General features: G+C 48.9%; 1 protein-coding gene across 12 annotated transcripts in view; it reads left to right on the top strand.

Moving 5' to 3' along the window:
- Positions 1 to 19,027, top strand: part of APLP2 (amyloid beta precursor like protein 2) — a 684,051-nt gene that overhangs the window by 231,345 nt on the left and 433,679 nt on the right. For all 12 annotated transcript variants that reach the window (XM_078681958.1, XM_078681961.1, XM_078681955.1 and 9 more), the window contains exon 4: positions 2,173 to 2,285. In XM_078681958.1, the coding sequence (XP_078538084.1) occupies positions 2,173 to 2,285 (113 nt within the window). The remainder of the gene's footprint in view (positions 1 to 2,172; positions 2,286 to 19,027) is intronic.

Genomic DNA, 19,027 nt, shown 5'->3' with positions numbered 1-19,027 from the left:
AGTGGTTGTCCCCTCAGCCTCCACACAATTCTTTGGAGCCCATGGAGGGAAATAGTTACAGCCCCCTCCTATGTTAATTAAAAGCCCCGTGGAGGGAAGGGTGCACTGTGCCCCACCCTTCTTATTTTAGAAACGGCTTCCGGGACCTGATCTTCCCGGGGGCCCTTCACAGAAGCGTGGGAGATCGTTCTTTAAAAAAGATATTTTGCTGCAAATTCGCTGCAAATTATTATTTTATGTAAACGTTTTTTTGCCCTGCCGGGGGTATCTCCAGGACCCCAAGACAAAGGCTTAGATGTCAGGGTATTCCTACCCTGGCCCCTTTTTCATTTACCTTTTTTTAGGACTCGGTATGAAACAGAGTCTCAAGATGGCTGCCAACACTACCTAGTATTTCTTTCTCACAAGGCAGCAATCAGGCAAACTGTCAGAAAAATTGTAAGCATATAGAAAATTACAGTTTGCAGAAAAATACAACTCCTTTTAAGAAGGTGAAATGCGGAATATTAAAGTTCACATCTTTTACACCAAAGGCTTATCAGAGAACTACTACCCAAACCCTTCCTTACTAAGCTAGTTTGAGATTCCATGTAACAGAATACCAAACGACACCCTTCTAAACAGTGTAATACCAATTTACTAGTAAAGGCCTGTTGGCTTTTATAAATATGTTTCCTACATCAGGACTACAGCATTTGATGTAACTCTTTATGGTAAACGGATCAGACCCTTGTCATCTGACATGCATTTTTTCTAATGAAATAATCAAGCCTATTGCATTCATAATTGGCATGTTACCACAAGCACTACAGGCCTGCTGAATTCTGCATAAGCTTTCCTGCAGGCTGTCATCGGCATACATTCAGTTCGCAAAGCAATACTCCACCTGTTCTAAGAGGATTGCTAATGATTATCAAAGTGCAGATCTTGCTTGTTTTGTTAGAGGGAAAAGCCAGAGTGAGAAACCAGCACCCAATCCCTGGCCTTGCACAGTAATCTGTAAGAATCAGTGTAATTCAAAGCCAGTCTTCATGCTTTAACACAGTGCAGTCACAGTTGGCTGTAACACACGATTTTTACAATAAGTAAGTCACATCTACTGCAGTTATAATACCCTTTCATCATAAGATTATGTTCATAGCCTCTGACATAACTCTGATATAACGTTTTTCATTGAACTAATTGGGCCTATACCCTTTATCATTGACTTGTTACCATAACTATCTCAGGCCATATTACCATATCTCATATCTCAGGCCTTGTTACCATAACTATCTCAGGCCTTCTGTATTCCTCTTAAGATTTCTCACAAGGTAACTATTGGTATACAGTCATAAATTTAGAATTATGTTAAAATTTACAATTTGCAAAGCAATATATACCCCTTCCTTAAATGGCTACACAAGGTACTTATCTACTGCCCAGAGAGTTATTGATAAGGGGTAACTAACACCAAAGTTTTTGCATGCTATTGTGATCTGTGAGATTCCATGTAGCAAAATACCTTTCTTCAAACTTTTACCACAATGTAATGACACTCCACCCTTACATTCTTAATGTTTTTAACATATAACTAAACAAGCCACGCCGACTGCCGCTATCCTATTCAAGCCTATAGCTTTCATCGTTGTCTTCGCACTTTAATCCAATTAGTTTCATTATATTGAGCATTAGCTTTGCCATAAGACGAAAGGTGCAATACTAATACAAGAACTGTGTTTCAGCGGAATCACGTAACGTTTGCACAATCAGAATGTGTACTTCAAGAAAGTAACATTTAGGCGAAGCCAAAGCCCTTCTCTCTGTAACTTCTTAAAGCTATTTTTCTGTTGATAACATTATACTGTCAAGCTTGAGCTAAGAATATGTACATTGGAACATGTTTCGAAAAAGAAAAAATGACAGATGATGCATGCATCTTATTTGAATTAGAAGATGTGTTGTTGCAATTCATCATTCAAGATCTTATTGTTGATAGTTAAATCTTGTGAGAGCTAGTAGCCCGTGGTCTTAAAGTAGAGGGGAATCGCTGCTTCTGGAGTAATTTGCTTTCTGGGAATAGAAGTAGACAGCAGGATGCTTATATTTGCCCACAGGCTTGTTCGTCTTTTTAAGAATCCATTTTAAAATTGGCAGATTCTTTAATTTTAATAAGAGCTGTTTGTTTCCTAGTTGGCGAGTTTGTCAGCGATGTCCTGCTCGTCCCAGAGAAGTGCAAGTTTTTTCATAAGGAGCGCATGGATGTGTGCAAGAGTCACCAGCATTGGCACAACATAGCCAAAGAGGTAACTTGTGGATACTGGTTGTTCTCCACTAAATGAATTCTTTTGTATATGTGAATGTATATATCAATCATGAAGCTTTATTTCGACATCTTGTGTCATAAAAGCAATAATTTTTTTAAAACATTTTATAAAACAAATACAAAGTCATCTTATCACACTCCCAATACGCCAAGAGGTGATATGGTATGTAGTCCCTCCAGGTACTCTGCTGCGCCCTCAGTATAAACTACAGTTACCTGGCTCCACCTTTTAAAAAGTTAATAAAAATCATATCAGTAAAAACATACAAATGGTACAATAAAATGGGAAAATGAGGAACATATATATTACCTACTGGCGGTCGCCAGTAGGTAGTTATAGTTAGGACGTAGTTTCCATCGGAAAAGTTTTTTGTTTTCCCAATAACTTTTGTGGCAGTTGACGATTCTTCGGGAAATTTTCAAAACTAGTGACCTGCTCCGTTTAGCTCCTGTCTTGAAAGTTTCGGGGTGAGTCGTCAAGTGGGGCCGAGAAAAAAAGGGGGGGGTCCCCAAAACGTGTTTTCCCCATGTTATTTTCAATAGGAAACTTTAGACAAAGCTACAGCCCGAACTGCTGAACGGAATTACAGCAAATTTGGCAAGAAGGTAGGTCATGGTTCAGAAAGGGCCAGTTTTGTTAAATGGTGTAAGTCCGTTCAGTAGTTCCTGAGAAATTTGAAAAATAAAAAGTTACAATTATCTAGGGCAGCGGTGGGTTCGCGAACCCTCCTGTGCACAAGCTTCTCTGCAATTGGCTGCCAACACTCCAAACCAGGAATTGTTGGCAGCCATCTTGTGACTCGGTAGAACCAAGTCACAAGAATACAGTGAAAAAGATGTTTAAAAACAAGAATAGGGGGCAGGGTAGAAACACCTTGACCCCCTGGGCCTACTCAGGGGGTACCACAAGGACTCCCAGGGCCCAAAAAAGCATTTTCTTTTTTTTCAACGGCAGAATTCGTGCTGGGTGCGCAAATCCTGCCGATTTTAAAAACTCAAAAAAACGAAGCGCGGGCTTCTGCACGTCGTTACTTCTGAGGCCCCAGGTGGGCCAGGTCCCGTGGGCATGTGCCAAAGAAATAGTGGGGGCCCGTGCAGCCCTGGAGGCCGCCACCTCCCCGGGGCTTTATTTATGTTTTGCGGGGGCACGCAGCCCCCCCCCCCCACAGTCCCGGGGACCACCACCTCCCCGGGGCTCTCCTTTTTAAAAAAAAAAAAAAAAAAAAACCTGTTTGGGGGACCCGCCACACGCCCTGAGGACCGCCACCACCCGGGACTTTATTTTACTTTTGCGGGAGGGGGTATGCAGCCGCCCGGGGACCACCACCTCCCCTGGGCTGTTGTTTAAAAAAAAAAAAAAAAGAACCTTTGTGGGGTGGGAGGCGGTGGGGGGTCTCGAGCCCCCCACACACCCCGGGGAACACCACCTCCCCGGGACACTAAGTATGCAAATACGGGGGTCCATTACGGACCCCCGAGGCTTGGGGACCCCCTCCTAGAGCCCTTGATGGCCCTGGGGACTTCCACCACCCAGGGCCGGCTCCTGCAGTGTCCTGGGGTGCCCACCCCCTGGACACTGCTGTTTGCTATGGCAGTGCGGGAGCCGTGCGGCTCCCACCGTGCCATTGCAAACCCTGCTTTGCTTCATTGAAGCGAGAGTATGTAAACCGGCTCTCGCTTCAATGAAGCAAAGCAGAATTGTTTTTCCATAAGGAGAGCTGCATGTCAGCAGTTCCCCTCTTGGAAAAGCAATGCCAGCTCCCCCCAAACGGTCCCCAATAGAGAGGCCAGGCCCCGGGGGATGGGGTCCCCGGGGCCATAATTAACGTGAGGGTGGGGGCCACGCTGCCCCCTTCCAAAAAAATAAATATAAAAAAGATGGCCAGGCCCCGGGATCCTTGTGGCCATAATTGGCATTTGGAGGGGGGGGGCCACGCGGTCCCCCTCTGCATAATAAAAAAAAAAATACACAAGGGTGCCAGGCCCCGGGGACGGGGTCCAGGGAAGGGGGGGCCACACTGCCCCCCTCCCAACATTTAAAAAAAAAAAAAAAAAAGGAACCGGCAAATCGCCGGAGCCCCGCCCCCTCCCTGCACCACTGTGCAAATGTGCCCCGTGGCACGTTTTAAGGTGGGGAATTAGTCCCCCTTGAATCCTGTGGCTCTTACTGGAGGTTTATGTTGGGCTAGTTGGCCCCCAGGGACCCTCGGGATTCAAGGGGAATTAATCCCCCAACTGAAAATGCGCCACAGGGTGCGTTTGCACACTTGTCACGTCAGGCCCTGCCCCTCTCTGCACCACTGTGCAAACTGGCCCTCTGGCATGTTGTAAGTTGGGGGATTAAGCCCCCTTCAATCCTGAGGGTCTCTTGGGTCCAAATTGCTCACCAGGTACCTCCAGTAAGCGCCCATGAGGTGCTTTGCAGATAGGTGTAAAAAGGGGCGTGACCTTGGACCACCTCTCTGCAAAGCAGCTCTCTGCTGCTTCCCGGAGGTACCTGGTGGGCTAGTTGGCCCTCAGGGACCCTCAGGATTCAAGGGGACTTAATCCACCAACTTACAATGTGCTAGGGGTCATGTTTGCACAGTGGTGCAGGGAGGGGGCAGGGTCGATAAGAAGTTAGCAATCCTGCTGTGTGGGACTTACTGGTGGTAATAAAAGGGATAGTTGGCATCCATGGTTGACGTTGGGGGCTACCTACTCCTGTTACCTCCAGTAAATCCCACACAGTTGGATAGCTAAGAGATGTTTTGGAGGCCACACTCTCCTTTCTCCACCCCTCTGGAAATGCAACTGGTCTGTTATAGTTAGAAATTAGCATTTACAAAACCTTTGAAAGTCACTGAAAAAAACATAGGTTTCAGGCAAGTTATAGTTATATGGACATTTCACTCGTACTAAACCAGAGAAATTCCGCCATTATAGTTAGTTCAGCTAACTATAACTTGCGCACCCGCAATGCACTGCTGATGACGTCTCATATTACCATATTACATCATTCATGACATGGTCAAGTTCCCTTCAGCTTTAAACAACAGTGAAGACTTGCACAATTTTCTATGAATTAATATCTATGACGGTATTTTTATATATATTTATGTACATTTTTTAATCAATTTTAACATGTATATGGGTTGGCTACTATTATATGATCAGTCTTTGTGGTACATTATCATGCAGGAGCATGTTGTAATTTGCTCTTGAGTACCGTTAATAGCAAGCACTGGTTGGCTACAGCCCAAGAACAAGGGTGTAACATACATTTCATATACACCATGGACATACACAGGATGTATACATGGAGCCCCTGGCCAAGATTGTGCAAGAATTTGATATATCCATGACCTTGTACACCGACAATACTCAATTGGTGATCTCATTGGACCCGAAAAACAGTAGAGATGGGGAGAAAATGTCCTCCTGTCTGATTAAAGTCAAAGAGTGGATTTCACAAAGCTGCCTAAAGCTGAATGGGGAGAAAACTGAGATATTGTTTCTTGAAAATAAATGGATACCAAGGCCCATTTTAGACTGGCCAGCTTGCTTAGGTAAGGTACCGATGCCTACAGACATAATAAAAAGCTTAGGTTTTTGGCTAGAATCTGACCTAAGTATGGCGACACATGCCAGAAAGTAGCCGCAACTTGTTTTGGAATATTGAAAAGACTACGGAAAATCCTGGAAAGGGTGCCAACACACCTCAGAAAGAATGTGGTCCATTCTGTCGTCACCTCCCGACTAGATTATGGAAACTTATTGTTCATGGGGGCACCTAAATACGTGACGCGCAGACTGCAGATCATGCAGAATGCAGCTGCCAGGCTGCTCTGTAATGTACCCCCTCGGTAATCAGTAAAAAAGCATCTATTGGACCTCCATTGGTTACCGATAGAAGCAAGAATAAAATTCAAGGTCCTGATTATTACGCACAGAGCACGCCACAATATAGGTCCGGATAAAATCAGGAAGTGGATATCCCTCAACACTCCAAACAGACAGCTACGGTCCAGTACGGAAGACCACTTAACACAAACAAAGGCCGTGAGGGAAAGATGGGGCCGAAGAGCTTTTTCTCATCTGGCACCTAAACTCTGGCACTCCATCCTGGTGGATTGTAGAAGGATAGGCAGTGAACTACAATTTAGAAAGCAAATCAAGACCTGGCTGTTCAAGTAATATCTCGAATTTACTGGCACCTAATCAGTTACTAACTGCATAGCGCTGGGAAGCCTCAGGGCAGCCATGCGCTCTACAAATCCCCAATAATAATAATAATAATAATAATAATAATAATATATTTATGAGTGTATTTATTATTGATATTGTGCAATAAGTATACTATTATATGGTAAGTCTTTGTGGTACATTATCGTTCAGGAGAATGTTATAATTTGCTCTTGAGTACCGTTAATAGCAAGCACCAGTTGGCTACAGCCCAAGAACAAAAGTGTAACATACATTTCATATACAGCATGGACATAACAAGGATGTATGATGGCCTTCTGCCCCACAATTTTGATATCTACTTCCATTTCAGAATTATGATTCAAAGCACTAGGTGCACCGAGAACAATTAGAAAATTAAGAGGTTCCTTTTTTAAGCCAATTAACTGCTGAAACCTTTTTTTATCTGTTTGGTTTTATACCCGTTTGGTTTTATACATTATTATATAGCACTTTATGTAATTAGGCACTCAGCACTTTATGGTAGCGCAAGCACTTTTATTGGTCTATATATATACATGCACAGCACTTTACTACTTGTATATTGAAATCCATATCTGAAAGGGACACGTTAGTGATAGAAGTGATAGAATCCTTACCTTACAATTAACCCCAGGCGTCAGACTGGATCCGGAAAGTTTTCGTCAGCAATACCCCTGCGAGTCGGAAGGTGGCGTCGTGGGGCTCCGCGTCTGTCAAAGGCGTCGTGATCACTGGGATCACGTCTCGGCAGCTACTTGGATGCCGCCCTCACCCGCTGACGTCAGTTCTTTTTCCGCGCCAGCAAGCACAGATCCGTGGAGAGCGGTACCCCAGTCAATTTTTACTGAGTTTTTGGGGACTTTTGTCTCTGTCTTTTTTTAGTCTAGGTGCTGTAGAGCTGCCCGGTTTCAAAGCTTGCGAAGTTTGTCCCCGCATGATGTCGGTGATGGACCCGCACCGCGAGTGTCTCTACTGCCTGGGACGCGACCATGACCCCACTTCGTGCCCCGACTGCCGGGCCATGCCTTCGAAAACTTTGCGGGATCGGTCCCAAAAGTTGCTTGAGGCCTGATAGTCGGCTCTGCGCTGTGCAAGGTCCCGGTCCCACGGGAGGTCGAGGGACCGGTCGCAGAGCCACCACCATCGTTCGACGAAGTCTTCACCCTCTGGGTCAGGTAAGACGAAGCACAAGAAGTTGAAGATCTGCCGTCGCTCTTTGCCTTTCCCTAGCCTGACGCGCGACATGCCTGAGGGTGTGGCAGGTGCTGCCCCCGCGGCTCCGGAGGAGCCTACGCAGTTGCCAACGGCCTACCCGCCTTTCCCGGGTCCGTCTGCAACTCTGGTCCAGCTGCAGGACTTTCTGTCAGCCATGGCTCACCTATTTGGCCCGCCGGCGCGTCTTCAGGCCCCGGGGGTTCGACTGGGGGTTCTCACCTCTCTTAGTCGATGACTCCGGTCCCGGCGTCATCGACTGCTCCGGCCTTGGCACAGCAAGACCCCATGGAACCATTCATGGATCCCAGCCAACGTCAGTTGACCTCGTACGACCTCCACCGACGTCGTCGTCTCCAGCACCCCCGCCGGCAGCCCCCCCAGCCGATGTCGTCCCTGGCTTCCACCCGGACATGGAGACGGGGCCGGACCGGTGTCGATCGACGCCGATTCTGACGCTGATGGGGAATTTCTATCCCTTTCTCCATCCTCCTTCTTCTTTTCCGCCTGCCCAGCAGGTTACGGAGGACGGGGAGAACTTGGAGTGGTCTGAAGACCCTCTCGCAGCCCAATGCGAGTTAGACTCGGACTGGGCAGAGGATTTGGAGGACGCAGGTGGACTGGATTTTTCTCCAGAACCTGGAGCACTGTCTCCTTCTACCGTGGCTATGGAGGAGGGTAGTACTTATTCAGTGGTGTTGCGTAGGGCAGGCGAGGCTCTCCACCTCGAGCTCCCTACTATGGCCGTCAGGACTAACCTCCTGACAGAAGTGCTTCGGCCGGTAGCTTCCTCTGCAGAGTCGCTGCTGTCCTTTAATGATGCACTTTCGGATGTTCTTCTGGGCTCCTGGTCCAGGCCCAACACAGTGGCTCCTGTGGATAGGAACGTGGCACGACGCCATCGCCCGGCCCCGTGCAAACTATTATCCTCTCCCAACACCCTACCCCTGAGAGCTTGGTTGTCCAAGCCTCTGCGTCTCAGAGCGCATTCCTTTCCGCACCTCGGGACATGGAATCCAAGAAACTGGAGCAGTTTGGGATGAAGATTTTCTCTTCCGCCAGTTCAGGGTTGCAGTCTGTGAACACCGCATGCCTGTTGGGCCGTTATTCCCACTCTGTGTGGGATACGGTGGCGCAGGTGCTGCCTCAGTGTCCGGGGGAGGCCCGAACAGTGCTCTCCCAAGCTGTTGAAGGGAGCGATTCCTCGTGGCCTTGACACTGCCGACTCGCTGGGCAGAGTGATTTCCACGACAGTGTCGCTACTGTAGCGCCAGCACGCCTGGCTGAGGTCAACTGGCTTTTCAGGGGATGTCCAGAACACACTCATGGACATGCCTTTTGATGGCACTCACCTCTTTGGAGACAAGGCGGATAGTGCGTTGGAGCGCTTGAAGGACTTGCGGGCTACGGCCAAGTCCCTGGGCCTTTCGGCCATGCGCACTTTTTTGTCTTCTTCTTTTTGCCCCTTTTGTGGCCACGGCAGGGGCGCCCAAACACGTTTGTTTCAGAGCCACAGGCCTGTGCAGCAACAGTCTCAGCGCAGCTGCGGACTGGGACCTGCGGAGGTGGGTCACGGGGCCAGCGGGTGGGTCAATCCACCATCACCCCTGTCACCACTGCCTCCAAACCTTCCTAGTCTGGTATTTCAGGCCAATCAATTGACAGTGGGCGGCAGGATTCGCCATCACCTCCCTCACTGGCGCACCATCACTTCGGACTTGTGGGTTTTACAGATAGTCCGCAGGTGCTACTCCCTCCCCTTCGAGACTACCCCTCCAGCCATGCCATCTCAGTTCCACCACATGTCGGTAGATCGCTTGACGCTTCTCCAGCAGGAAGTTGAAGCCCTCTTGGCCAAGGAGGCCATAGAGCGCGTTCTGACGCCAGGGGTGGGTCGTGGTTGTTAGTCCCACTACCTCCTTGTTCCAAAGGAGGACAAGGATCTGCATCCTATCTTAGACCTTCGGAACATCAGTTGCTTCCTCCGGAAGGAGAAATTCAAGATGCTCACACTTGCTCAGGTCTTGTGTGCCCTAGACCTGCAAGACTGGATGGTAGCGTTGGACTTGCAGGACGCTTACTTTCATATCACTGTCCTGCTGGCCCACCGACGTTACCTGCGGTTCACAGTAGGCCACGAGCATTTTCAGTTTACAGTGCTCCCCTTTGCCCTTACCAGCGCCCCTTGGGTGTTCATGAAAGTGATGGCGGTGGTTGCTGCTCATCCCCGCAGATCAGGGGTTTCAGTCTTCCCCTATCTCGACAACTGGTTGTTGAAGGCGGGCTCGCCCCAGGCAGTCGTCTCCCACCTACAGGCTACGGCCGACCTCCTGCATTTGCTGGGGTTCTCCATCAACGTGCCAAAGTCGCACCCGATTCCCTCTCAGAAGCTCCTCTTTATCGGAGCGGTTCTGGACAGGGCACAGTTTTGGGTTTCTCCTCCCGAACAGTGAGTCCGGGACATTCGGGCTATGATTCCGATCTTTCGGCCCTTGTCGTGCGTTTCGGTCAGGATGACCTTGAGGCTGCTGGGCCTCATGGCCTCCTGCATCCTGCTTACCAATCATGCCAGATGGCATATGCGGGCTCTGCAGTGAGACCTGAAGTTCCAGTGGGCGCAGCATTAGGGGAACCTGTCAGAGTACGTCCAGATCTCGGTGGGCACTGCACGACAATTGCAGTGGGGTCTCACTTACCAGCATTGGGTCAGCGGCAGGTCACTCTTCCTTCCCCAACCGGAGCACACAGTGGTGACGGATGCGTCTCTCCTGGGATGGGGCGGCCATATGGGAGAGGCGGAGATCAAAGGCCTCTGGCGGAGTCCAGACTCCATATCAACCTTCTGGAGCTCTGGGCGATCCTACTTGCACTGAAGGCATTCCTTTCCTCTGTCAAGGGGAGAGTAGTGCAGGTGTTCACAGACAACACCACCGCCATGTGGTAATGCAACAAGCAAGGCCGGGTGGGGTTGTGGACCCTAAGTCAGGAGTCTTTGCGTCTCTGGACATAGCTGGAACATCAAGGCATTTTCTTGGTGGTTCAACACATGGCAGGTTCTTTGAACGCCAGGGCAGACTAACTCAGCCGCAGGTGCATGATGGATTACGAATGGCATCTTCACTCGGAGGTGGGGCAAGGTCTCTTTCAACAGTGGGGAGAGCCTTGGTTAGATCTATTCGCCACTGAAGAGAACATGCAATGTCAGCAGTTCTGCGCGTTGGACTTTCCAAGGTGGCACTCGCTCGGCGACGCATTTCATCACGAGTGGAGTTGCAGTCTATTGTACGCCTTTCCGCTTATACCACTTATACCCAGAGTGCTGAAGAAGATCAGGCACGACCGGGCCCAAGTCATTCTTGTGGCCCCGGACTGGGCTCGAAGAGTTTGGTATGGACTGGGCTCGAAGAGTTTGGTATCCCGAGCTACTCAGTATAAGCGCGGAAGCCCCGATCCGTCTGCCTCTTCGGGAGGATCTTCTGTCTCAGCAGCAGGGGGACGGTCTTCCAACCGAACCTGTCCAGCCTCCACCTCCTTGCGTGAAGATTGAGCGGCGACAGTTGATTCCATTTGACTTGCCTACTGAAGTCTGTGATGTTATTGTGGCAATTGCAAACACAACAGTGATGGACAGAATGTGGATCAATGTCACACATTCACCCCAGTCCAAAGATCTGGGCCCAAATCCATCGTTTTTCCACTCCACACCACCCTGGGTTAGACAATGGCGATATGCAAATCAGCGCTGACCCTGTGCCCCATGGGAACAGTCCAGTCCGAACTACAAAAGTCATGTCCTTCCCAGAACGGAAACAAGCATCCGAGGACCGGCCCGGTTTCGAGGTAACACCTCTCATCAGCCCGGCTAGCTTGATTCCAGTGGTGTGGAGTGCCTGGGACTCACGTCTGAGCATCCCCAGTACACTTAGAGCGGTAATTGCAAACACAACAGTGATGGACAGAATGTGGATCAATGTCACACATTCACCCCAGTCCAAAGATCTGGGCCCAAATCCATCGTTTTTCCACTCCACACCACCCTGGGTTAGACAATGGCGATATGCAAATCAGCGCTGACCCTGTGCCCCATGGGAACAGTCCAGTCCGAACTACAAAAGCCATGTCCTTCCCAGAACGGAAACAAGCATCCGAGGACCGGCCCGGTTTCGAGGTAACACCTCTCATCAGCCCGGCTAGCTTGATTCCAGTGGTGTGGAGTGCCTGGGACTCACGTCTGAGCATCCCCAGTACACTTAGAGCGGTAATTGCAAACACAACAGTGATGGACAGAATGTGGATCAATGTCACACATTCACCCCAGTCCAAAGATCTGGGCCCAAATCCATCGTTTTTCCACTCCACACCACCCTGGGTTAGACAATGGCGATATGCAAATCAGCGCTGACCCTGTGCCCCATGGGAACAGTCCAGTCCGAACTACAAAAGCCATGTCCTTCCCAGAACGGAAACAAGCATCCGAGGACCGGCCCGGTTTCGAGGTAACACCTCTCATCAGCCCGGCTAGCTTGATTCCAGTGGTGTGGAGTGCCTGGGACTCACGTCTGAGCATCCCCAGTACACTTAGAGCGGTAATTGCAAACACAACAGTGATGGACAGAATGTGGATCAATGTCACACATTCACCCCAGTCCAGTTATTGTGGCAGCCAGGCGTCCCTCCACTAAATCGGTATACGCCTGCAGGTGGAATACATTTGTGGCATGGTGCACAGCAAAGGCTGTAGATCCCCTTTCTGCCTCTCTTTCAGAAGTCCTTTTGTTCCTTCATTCTTTGGCCCGGCAGGGCTCTGCTCTGGGCACTATTAAGGGCTACCTTTCTGTAATTCCGACCTTTCTCAGGCTCCCTGATCAGCCCCTATTTTCAAGTCCCCTGTCGTACGTAGATTTCTCAAAGGCATTACTCCCCTTTTCCCTCCTGTTCCCTTTGTGATGCCGCAATGGGTCTTGAATCTGGTTCTTACCTATTTGATGTGCGCTCCCTTTGAGCTGCTTCACAACTGTCCTCTTCGTTTATCGATTTTGAAGACTGCTTTCTTGGTTGCCATCACCTCCGCTAGGCGCATGAGTGAGCTCCAAGCTCTTTCCTGTAAACCTCCTTTTCTGTCTGTTCATCTGGACAAAGTTTTGCTCCGCCATCGTCCTTCCTTTTTTTGCCAAAGGCTGTTACTGCCTTCCATATCGGGCAAACTATCACCTTGCCCACTTTCTTTCCGCCTCCGCACCTTTCCAGAGAGGAGAGACTCCACCGCCTGGACCCAAAACGTGTGCTCTAGTTTTGCCTAAATCGCACACAACAGTTCTGGGTGGATGACCAGCTCTTTGTTGGCTACTTAGGCACCAAGAAAGGCCAGGCTGTCCACAAGACGACTATCTCCCGGTGGGTCGTTTTGTGTATAATAGCCTGTTATTCGCTGGCTAAAAGGACCCTCCGGGCGGGCTGCGCGCCCATTCCACCAGGGCGACAGCAGCTACTACCGCATTGGGACGTGGTGTTCCCCTGCAAGACATCTGTCAGGCAGCCATGTGGGCCTCCCTGCACACTTTTACTAAGCATTATTGCCTTGACAGCCAAGTCTTTGGCTATTCTCTTCTCCGTGACTTTGTGGTATGATATTGGTTCGCAGACCCACCACAGGGGTTGGTATTGCTGGGGTATCAATTCTAAGGTAAGGAATCTATCACTAGCGTGTCTCTTTCAGATGCACAAGTTACTTACCTTCGGTGATTCCAGTATTCCTTAACACTGGGGCAATCCCACGCCAAATGTAGGAAATCAGCTCCCTCAGCATGGCACCTATCACAGCTATCCTCCATCCTAAGCTTAAATCTGTACATCTTAGCTGGTGTGTAGTATAGTCTATGTAAAAACTTATAGTGTATAATTCGGAGTCTACTACTCGCTGATACTCTCTCTGTTTGTAAGCAGCAGGTCTCCCATTGGTCATCCGTCAGGGCCGTCCCTAGTTCCTTCCCCCATCTCACACGCGAACGCATCAGGTCGCTCCCTCTGTGCATGCACTGATTTGTATATCAGGGAGACTAGTCTCATGGGCTTGGCCATTCCCAGTATGAGTTGCAGAGGGGGCAGCACCCCAGGTTCCTCAGGGAACTTCGGAGTTAGTGTTCTTATACTTTGTCGTAATCTAATGTACAAAAAGACATCTAGCAGTGTCCTCTGTTCCGATGGTCAAATATGGTCAAGGGCACGAAACTTGCTCTCGGGGTACAGGTCTCCCCAAGTGGCTATATTAGTCTTTCTTTTAAAGTTATTAAATATTTCTTCCTGCAGCAGTGGTATGTCCGGGTGATACGTTAGGGGCAACAGCGGTGAGTACAACAATGGTACATCCAGCATACGAGCGAAACACCGCCAGGCTGTGATCGTGCAGTGAAGTGCATTAGGCTGTCTCTCCCTGACCCCTACTGATATGTATAGTGCTCCATCTATAGGAATAGGGTGTGCCAACCAATGTTCTGCCGCCACTTGCCGCATGTAGCGAGGTTGCTTAATCCAATACCACACAAAGTGGGCTTGCGCTGCAGTGAAATAAAGTTCAAAATCAGGGATTCCGAACCCACCCTGTGAGTAAGGTCGCATCATTACCTCCCATTGCAACCTGGGCTGTTTACCACCCCATACAAGTCTTATCATCTCTGATTTAAGTGTTTTAAAGAAGTGCGTATCCGGGTAGTATGGGATATTCAGAAAGAGATACAAGAGTTGGGGAAGTATCACCATTTTAATTAATGACGCACGGCCAGCCATGGACAAAGTCAACGCCACCCACTGCGTCAGGTTATCTGTCATTCTAGTCATGGTTGTCCCATAATTCAATTTCAGAAGTTCCCCCCTATCCTTCTTGATTCTGATCCATAAGTATTTTAATTTGTCTGCACACCATTCCAAGAGGTAGTCTATCGAGAAGCGTTCAGTAGCTTCCGTAAGTGGGAAGAGACTAGACTTCGCCCAGTTAATCTGTACACCAGAAAGTCTCCCAAAAACTATGAATTCCCTTAGTATTGGGTTTTGGTTCTGTTGTGGGTCTCAAACATACAGTGTGATGTCTGCATAGAGGGATATAAGTATTTGGAGTTGATAGCACTGCAGTGTCTTGTCATTGTGGTATTGCCGCAGTTTCGCCGCAAGTGGTTCAACAGCAAGCGCAAATAATAATGGTGACAGCGGGCACCCCTGCCTAGTCCCTCTCGTTATATCAAATGTGTGTGACGTGTGGCCATTAATAAGTATCTTAGCAACTGGCTTGGTATATAGTAAGCTAATCCACGATAAAAACCGTGGGGGGAACCCCATTCTCTTCATTACTCCAAAGATATAACTCCATTCCACGGAGTCGAATGCCTTAGTGGCGTCTAAAACAATCACCGCCATAGGATGATCTGGGGATACTGTATTTAAAATAGCGAACATAGTTCTCAAATTGAGAGAGGTGGCTCTTCCAGGCACAAAGCCCGATTGGTCTGGTAGGATCAGGTTTTCCATGAGCAAGCTCAATCGCGTTGCTATGAGTTTGGCCAATATTTTAGCGTTGCAGTTAAGGAGCGACAGCGGCCTGTAAGAGTCGCAGCGTTCTGGTGCCTTGTCTGGTTTCTACATTGATAGTATGAGGGCCTCTCTCATAGTAGGGGGTAGGTGTCCACTTTCAGTTCATCTTCATACACCTCCCTAAGCACGGGAGTCATGATGTCAATGCATGTTTTATAAAATTCCACTGGAATCCCATCTGTGCCTGTGGCTTTGCCAGACTGCATACTCCTTATTGCCTCCCTCGCCTCATCCAGTTCAAATGGCGCACATAAAAAAGCCCTCTGCCCCTTGCTTAGCCCCCCCAAAGCTACATCTCCAAGAAAGTCATCCAATTCAATGTTGTCTTGCCCTGTTGTGGTATAGAGTGTGATGTAATGCCCCAAGAATGCATTGAGTATAGTGTGTGTATCTCGGCAGACCTCTCCATTCAAGTTCTGTTATATATGTGGAGCAGCGTGGATGCCTCACCTTCTGTGCCAAGATCCGGCAAGGCCTATCTCCCTCTCCGAAATTCCTGGCCACACAGTATTTACTTTTAAATCTCACTTCCCTCTGCGCTTCCATGTATAACGTGAGTTTTTCTCTAAAGGCCGCCTGTGTTGCTCCACTCGGTGTCTCAGAAAGTTCGGCTTCCAGCCGTTTTAGATCCCTATCCAATTATCGCAATGTGGCCTGTATATCCTTAAGCACTCCAGGTCCTTTCTCTTTACAGGACCATCGCATAGTCACCTTAAATGCCTCCCAAACTACTTCCACACTTGCAACCGAGTCCTTATTTCGCCTGAAAAAGTCACTAATCTCCTCCCTTAATTCCTCCTGAAAAACCGTATCAAGTAGGATAGGGGCATATAGCCTCCAAGGGCTACGCGGTATATTAAAGTCTGTAGAGGAGAGCGCCATTAGCACTGGTGCATGATCAGTATACGTCCTAGCTAGGTGCCGTGTGTCAACTATCGCAGGGGCCAGTCCCATAGTCACCAGAAAATAATCCAGTCTAGCCCAAGACCGTGCATGTGCAGTGAAGTGTGTACCTTCTCGCTTCAGTGGATGCCCATCCCACCATGCATCTATCAACTGATAGTTTATCTTAATTTCCTTTACCACTGACTGAGCCTTAGTGTAATGGTGCGGTGCTGAGTGGGATCTATCCAAATTGGGACTATACGCAACATTGAAATCCCCTCCCCAGATGACATGCGTAGACTCTGTCTCAAAAATCTTAGCCCAAAGTACATCAGAGAAACCGGGGTCATCCAAGTTTGGCCCATAGCAACAGGCCAAAGTGACTGATTGGGATCCCAACCGCCCCCAAGCTATACAATACCTGCCTTCCGAATCCCATGAAGCTCCTGCCATCTGAAATGGTGCGTGTTTCTTAAGCAATATCGCAGTTCCTCTTGCATAAGTGGAATAAGAAGAGAATATTCTAGTCTCTGCCCATTTACTAGCAAACGTGACTGGCACATTGCGTGGACAGTGAGTCTCTTGGAGCATAGCAATGTGCACATTGTGTCTATCCAAATAAGACAAAACCTGCCTCTTTTTCCTGGGATCTACCAGCCCCGCACATTCCATGTAATGACGCTCAGCGTATCCATCGTTGTTTCAGCCATACTCTCCAAGTGTTTGCCCTACAGTGAGCAGCAAATCGGAAGGACGCCCCTTCTCTAGCATTTTGCTACCCTTCTACCACATTGCTAACCACAATGTGATGTATAGACTGCCCATATTGTTCAGTCCGAACCCTATCGTTCTCTCTAATGTGTACTGGTAACTCTAACGATCTCAAACATACAACACCCCATTCCCCTCCCCCACCCCCACCTCCCACTGAAGCAACTCAATCTTGCCAGCATCCATCGCCCTCCCCCTTCCCCAACAACAAGTCCAAAAGAGAGTCTAGTTCCTCAGCATCTCGTGTGCTGCATTCCATTACAGGGGTACACCCTCTGGGGGCCATCTCTAGAGGGCTACACAGACACTCCTCCCCCTTTTAAGCCCTCAGTGGTGTAACTGGTTTGGACCTCGTCTGAGGGGGAGTCGGCCCTGGATCTCAACTACTTCTAACAACTGGTGCATCTAGTAAAGTCTTACCTATACATTGCTACCATAATTATATATACTTGCCAAGTCCAATGCAGCGTTCGTTCCGCGCCTACTTCGCAGTCACTGTGGGTTTTCCTCATCTCTAGCAGGGAGGATCTTTGGGAACTGCCACGGCTTCCTCCTCCTCAGTGCATACGTTTCACTGTGCGAAGAAATTCTTCTACTTGGTTAGGGTTGGTGAAGAATCTTTGTTTACCTTGGTGTGTGACCCGCAATTTCGCCGGGTAGAGTAGAGCATAATCTATTTGTGCCGCACTTAGCTTTTTCTTTACTTCAATAAATTTCCTACGTTCCTCTTGCACTATGGGTGTAAAGTCCGGATAGATCGAAAACGCATTACCTTCGTAATTCATGTTGGTTCCTGGCTGCACGCAGGGCCACATCTCTGTCCCGATAGTTCAATAATCGTGCAATTATGGGCCTAGGAGGGGTGCCAGGCGCAGGTCGTGGTCCGAGGAATCTGTGGGGCCGTTCGACAATAAATTGCGGCGAGAACGCCTCTGCCCCTATAGTTGCTGTCAACTGTTTCTCCACGTATTCCTCCATTTTACCGGTGTTGGTTGTCTCTGGAATACCAACCACCCGTATGTTATTCCAGCGGCTGCGGGCTTCCAAATCCTCATTCTTGGTCGCTATAGTCTTCAGAATTTTATCCATGCGCGCAAGTTGTGCCGTGTGGCCAGCAGTAGTGTTGTCATTGTCGGATATTCGCCTTTCCGTGTCTTTTATGCGTTCCTCATGCGCATCTAGTTTGTGTGCTTTGGCGTCCATTCTAGAGGACATGCAATCAACTTTGTCCACCACAGTCGCAAAACCCTGCCTCATTTCTTGCAGTACATTAAGCATATCTGCGTTTTGCGATGTGTTGCCACCATTGCCTCTTTCCTCCTCTTCAGGCTCCATTTCACTTTGCTTGTGTTTGGTCACGCTTCTGGCTGATTCAAAGTTTATTTTCGGCTGCCTAGTGTCAGGTCTCCCCATTTTTACACCAAGTGTCTTGCTACTATGGGGTATGACGAGGTTTCACTTTCTCAGCTACGCACTGCCAAGTGCTGCAGGGAACTCTTAAGCCAGACGTGGTATTGCCGTGCAGAGTCTGATCTTGCCGCCAACTATGCCTGTTACCTACACATACATAGGCCGTCCGTAGGTGCTACCACCAAGTCTTTATATCCCCGCTGCTACAATATTCGCCCAGTATTCCACAGTTCAGTGCAGACTCTCTAATGAAAGTGGCGAAATCCCCAGTTCATTTTGCGTATCCGTCCTTGCTTTGCTTTTCTTGCCACTATGGTCTCCGCTCTCATTCACTCACCGAGGTGTGCAGTTCTATTGCCTCCGTTTTCAGCGAGCAAATCTTCTTGTCTGAGGGGGGCAGGGGGCCTTCACTCGCCCCCAATCCTCAAAACCGGCCCGCTATATCCACAGATTACACGTGTTTGCTTATTCAATGCACCTCCTGGTTTGGGGCAGCAGGACGTGGGTCCTCGCCTCCGAAGCAGGGCCTATGGCGCACCCCACGTACTCCCTCAGCAATGGACTCAGTCCCCAGTTCTCGTGACGACAGTCGACTGTGTCCTACTTTGCATGCCTCTGTTATCCCCTCCTTCGTGCACACTCCCAAACATGTAGTGC

This window comes from Lissotriton helveticus, chromosome 3_1 (genome assembly GCF_964261635.1).
Source record: "Lissotriton helveticus chromosome 3_1, aLisHel1.1, whole genome shotgun sequence".
NCBI classification, from domain to species: domain Eukaryota; kingdom Metazoa; phylum Chordata; class Amphibia; order Caudata; family Salamandridae; genus Lissotriton; species Lissotriton helveticus.
This window is presented reverse-complemented; position numbering and strand designations above follow the sequence as displayed.